This window comes from Stylophora pistillata, chromosome 7, assembly GCF_964205215.1.
Source record: "Stylophora pistillata chromosome 7, jaStyPist1.2, whole genome shotgun sequence".
Lineage (NCBI taxonomy): Eukaryota > Metazoa > Cnidaria > Anthozoa > Scleractinia > Pocilloporidae > Stylophora > Stylophora pistillata.
The window spans coordinates 15,192,316-15,194,815 of record NC_142525.1 but is presented as its reverse complement, the minus strand read 5'-3'; the positions used below and the strand labels follow the sequence as shown (position 1 = coordinate 15,194,815).

General features: G+C 34.1%; 1 protein-coding gene and 1 long non-coding RNA gene across 20 annotated transcripts in view; both read left to right on the top strand.

The window, feature by feature from the left end:
- Positions 1-1,728, top strand: part of LOC111332589 (uncharacterized) — a 279,730-nt gene extending 278,002 nt beyond the window's left edge. For 9 of the 19 annotated variants that reach the window (XR_015989656.1, XR_015989652.1, XR_015989650.1 and 6 more), the window contains 3 exons: positions 222-275; positions 644-708; positions 1,576-1,728. Coding sequence is in view for 1 of the 19 variants with exons in the window: in XM_088728014.1 (XP_088584140.1) it covers positions 1,576-1,597 (22 nt within the window). In the remaining 18 variants the exon portion in view is untranslated. Of the gene's footprint in view, positions 1-202; positions 276-643; positions 709-1,575 lie in introns of all 19 variants that reach the window. The other 10 variants (XR_015989665.1, XR_015989663.1, XR_015989661.1 and 7 more) reach the window with 3 other exon arrangements.
- A 614-nt stretch (positions 1,729-2,342) lies between these two features.
- LOC148726795 (uncharacterized) overlaps positions 2,343-2,500 on the top strand; it is a 6,480-nt gene continuing 6,322 nt past the window's right edge. The window contains exon 1 of the long non-coding RNA XR_015989758.1: positions 2,343-2,500. This exon is cut by the window's right edge and continues 3,883 nt beyond it. This is a non-coding gene — a long non-coding RNA (uncharacterized LOC148726795).

Below are 2,500 nucleotides of genomic sequence, written 5' to 3'. Positions count from 1 at the left end.
CACAAAATGCCATGCATCTGTAAACAATTTTTAGTCATTGCTCTTTATATTTGTAAGAAGTTGGAATAGTGACACTGCTGCCTCCTTGCAACAGGATGTTCCTATTTAAGTCTGCACAACAAAGTTGTGGTTGGATAGCACACTGTTTTTTGTTTGCCATCTGAATAAAGATCTTTTTATTTTTAATGGGCAATTACCTAAGTTTGCTGTTTATACCACAGATGTTGATGCTGATCTGCCTCTACCACCCCCTCCAATCCCCAGAATCACTAAAGGTAAGTGTAAACTGCAAAGAAATATTGTCTTTTTTTTCTGTATTAATTACTATCATTTCAACAAGATTAATGTCATGCATCTGTAAACAATTTGGAGTCTTTCCTCTCTGTTAGAAGCTGGAATAGTGACATCATAGCCTCATTGAAGTAAAATTCTTCTGTTAAAGTCTAAGCAGTATGAACTCATGTTGGATTAGCGGTTTTTTTTTTGGCCATTTTCAATGAAGAAAGAGAAGTTCATCACTTTGCAATGTTTTTATCACTTGGTTCAGTATTGTCAGTGCAAAGAAACCTTTTCCTATATAGCTATAGAAGTTGTGCAGTATCTTTAATAAACCTGTTCAAACCAAGTATAATATTTTTCTTAGTAAAATAGAATACAAGAACAAAGACACTGGTAGCCAATTGGACACAAAACAGGAAAGGATAGCAGGTAGTGACCTAGCAAGCTACAGTACAGTAAACTAGCTTTACATTTATTCTAAAAAATATTATTTTCCAAAGTATTTAGAAAATCTTGAATTTGTCAAGCTCATACAAAAATGAATTAAATTTTAAAAACAATATTTGTCAATCTGTAACAAGTAGAGATTAATCCATGTAAAGTGCACACAAACAGGTTAGTTTGCATTAAAAAAAAAAAACAAACAAGGGAAGGCATTGAACGAGTGAGTTTTTTTATGTAGCGCAGCAAGTGAATTAAAATTGTTAAAGTACTTTCATGGTGTTAATTAAAAGCACTTTCATGATATTTGTATCTAATACATATGGAGATTTTTCTTACTGACTAACGAATTAAGCTGGGATTAGTGAATGACTGTCAAAATACATTGTTTGTCCAATCAGAGAAACAAATGGTAGTACATCACAGTGTCAATCTCAATATATGCATGAAATAAATTCTTTTTCCGAAGAATTCTCACATAGTAGATAAAGATAATTTCTGAAAGATTTAAAGGTGAAAATATATATATATTTAAAGGTATTTACCCATGTGAGTATTTTTGACTGATGACAAACAAATTAAAATTAAATATTGATCAACTAAAAAAAGCCCTTGAAGGTCTATTGTACTAACTCAGTTTGCAAAACACAAATATTTTATTTCCAATTACAACAGAAGCTGCAGTATGCCAGCATTTCTAGGAAAGAGTAAGAACTATTATCATACAAGTAGAGATTTGGGATACTATAGGGTTATTCATTTAGCCCTTTTTGGTATAGTTGTCAGTTGGGTAACATCTCCTTCTAAGGGTGTTCTCTTGTCAAACCTTTTAACTTGTGTTTTTTTTCCTTACAGGGATTCAGAAAGAGTGTTTTAAGTGCGGAGGAAGAGGGAAGAGAGGGGGCTGTGGTAGCCGTGGCGGATGTGGCCACCACAGTGGACAGGATTGCCATGCCTACCACATCACCCTAAATTTAAATTAAATTTATTAAAATGAAATCAACTATCTCTTGTTCATTTTGTTAATGTCATTGCAGCAAATGAACTCAGCTATAACTGCAAATAATAACTTATTACCAAGCCCGAAGGCTACGTTAGAGAATATTTTCCTAAGGTATTTGCAAATACATCTAAGGGCCAATATTCCTCCATAGGGCTTTACATTTGGTGCCTTTCAAAACAAAAAATACACGGGTTACCATCTTTTAAGTGGAAATGGTCTGTAGGGCAAAATATTGAACAATTATGAACCAAATCAGCATGCATGTATTTACTTCAATACCACCTTCCCATTATAATAGTGCACATTGAAGTTTATTTTCCTACTTGTTTAAAAATGGCATAGTTCCCAGTACACAGGATGTAACCAGTCACAGACCCAACATTTTCCCAGAATTGTGGGGTTCTTGGAGCAAATAAATGATACTCATTCAGTCTTCCTCCTAATTACCATTCAACTGTGCTTCGGAGAGTGCAAATAACGCTCTACACAAGCACAAATATCACGCGGTATTTGTACTCTAGATATATTCGCGAAATTCACCCGCACTGAATAATAATTTGGCGTGTTGGATTATAAAGACGTTTTGTTGTGTAGTATCGCTGAGTATTTTTATTCGTTATTTGTAGTTTTGCGATACTGCACAACAAAACGTCTAGTAAGATAATTATAATAATTTGAATATATCAACAGAGTTGAAATGGTAAATTGGCCACCGTTACGGCTATAAAAGCTGACGTTTCGAGCGTTAGCCCTTCGTCGGAGCGTCTAGTAAGATAT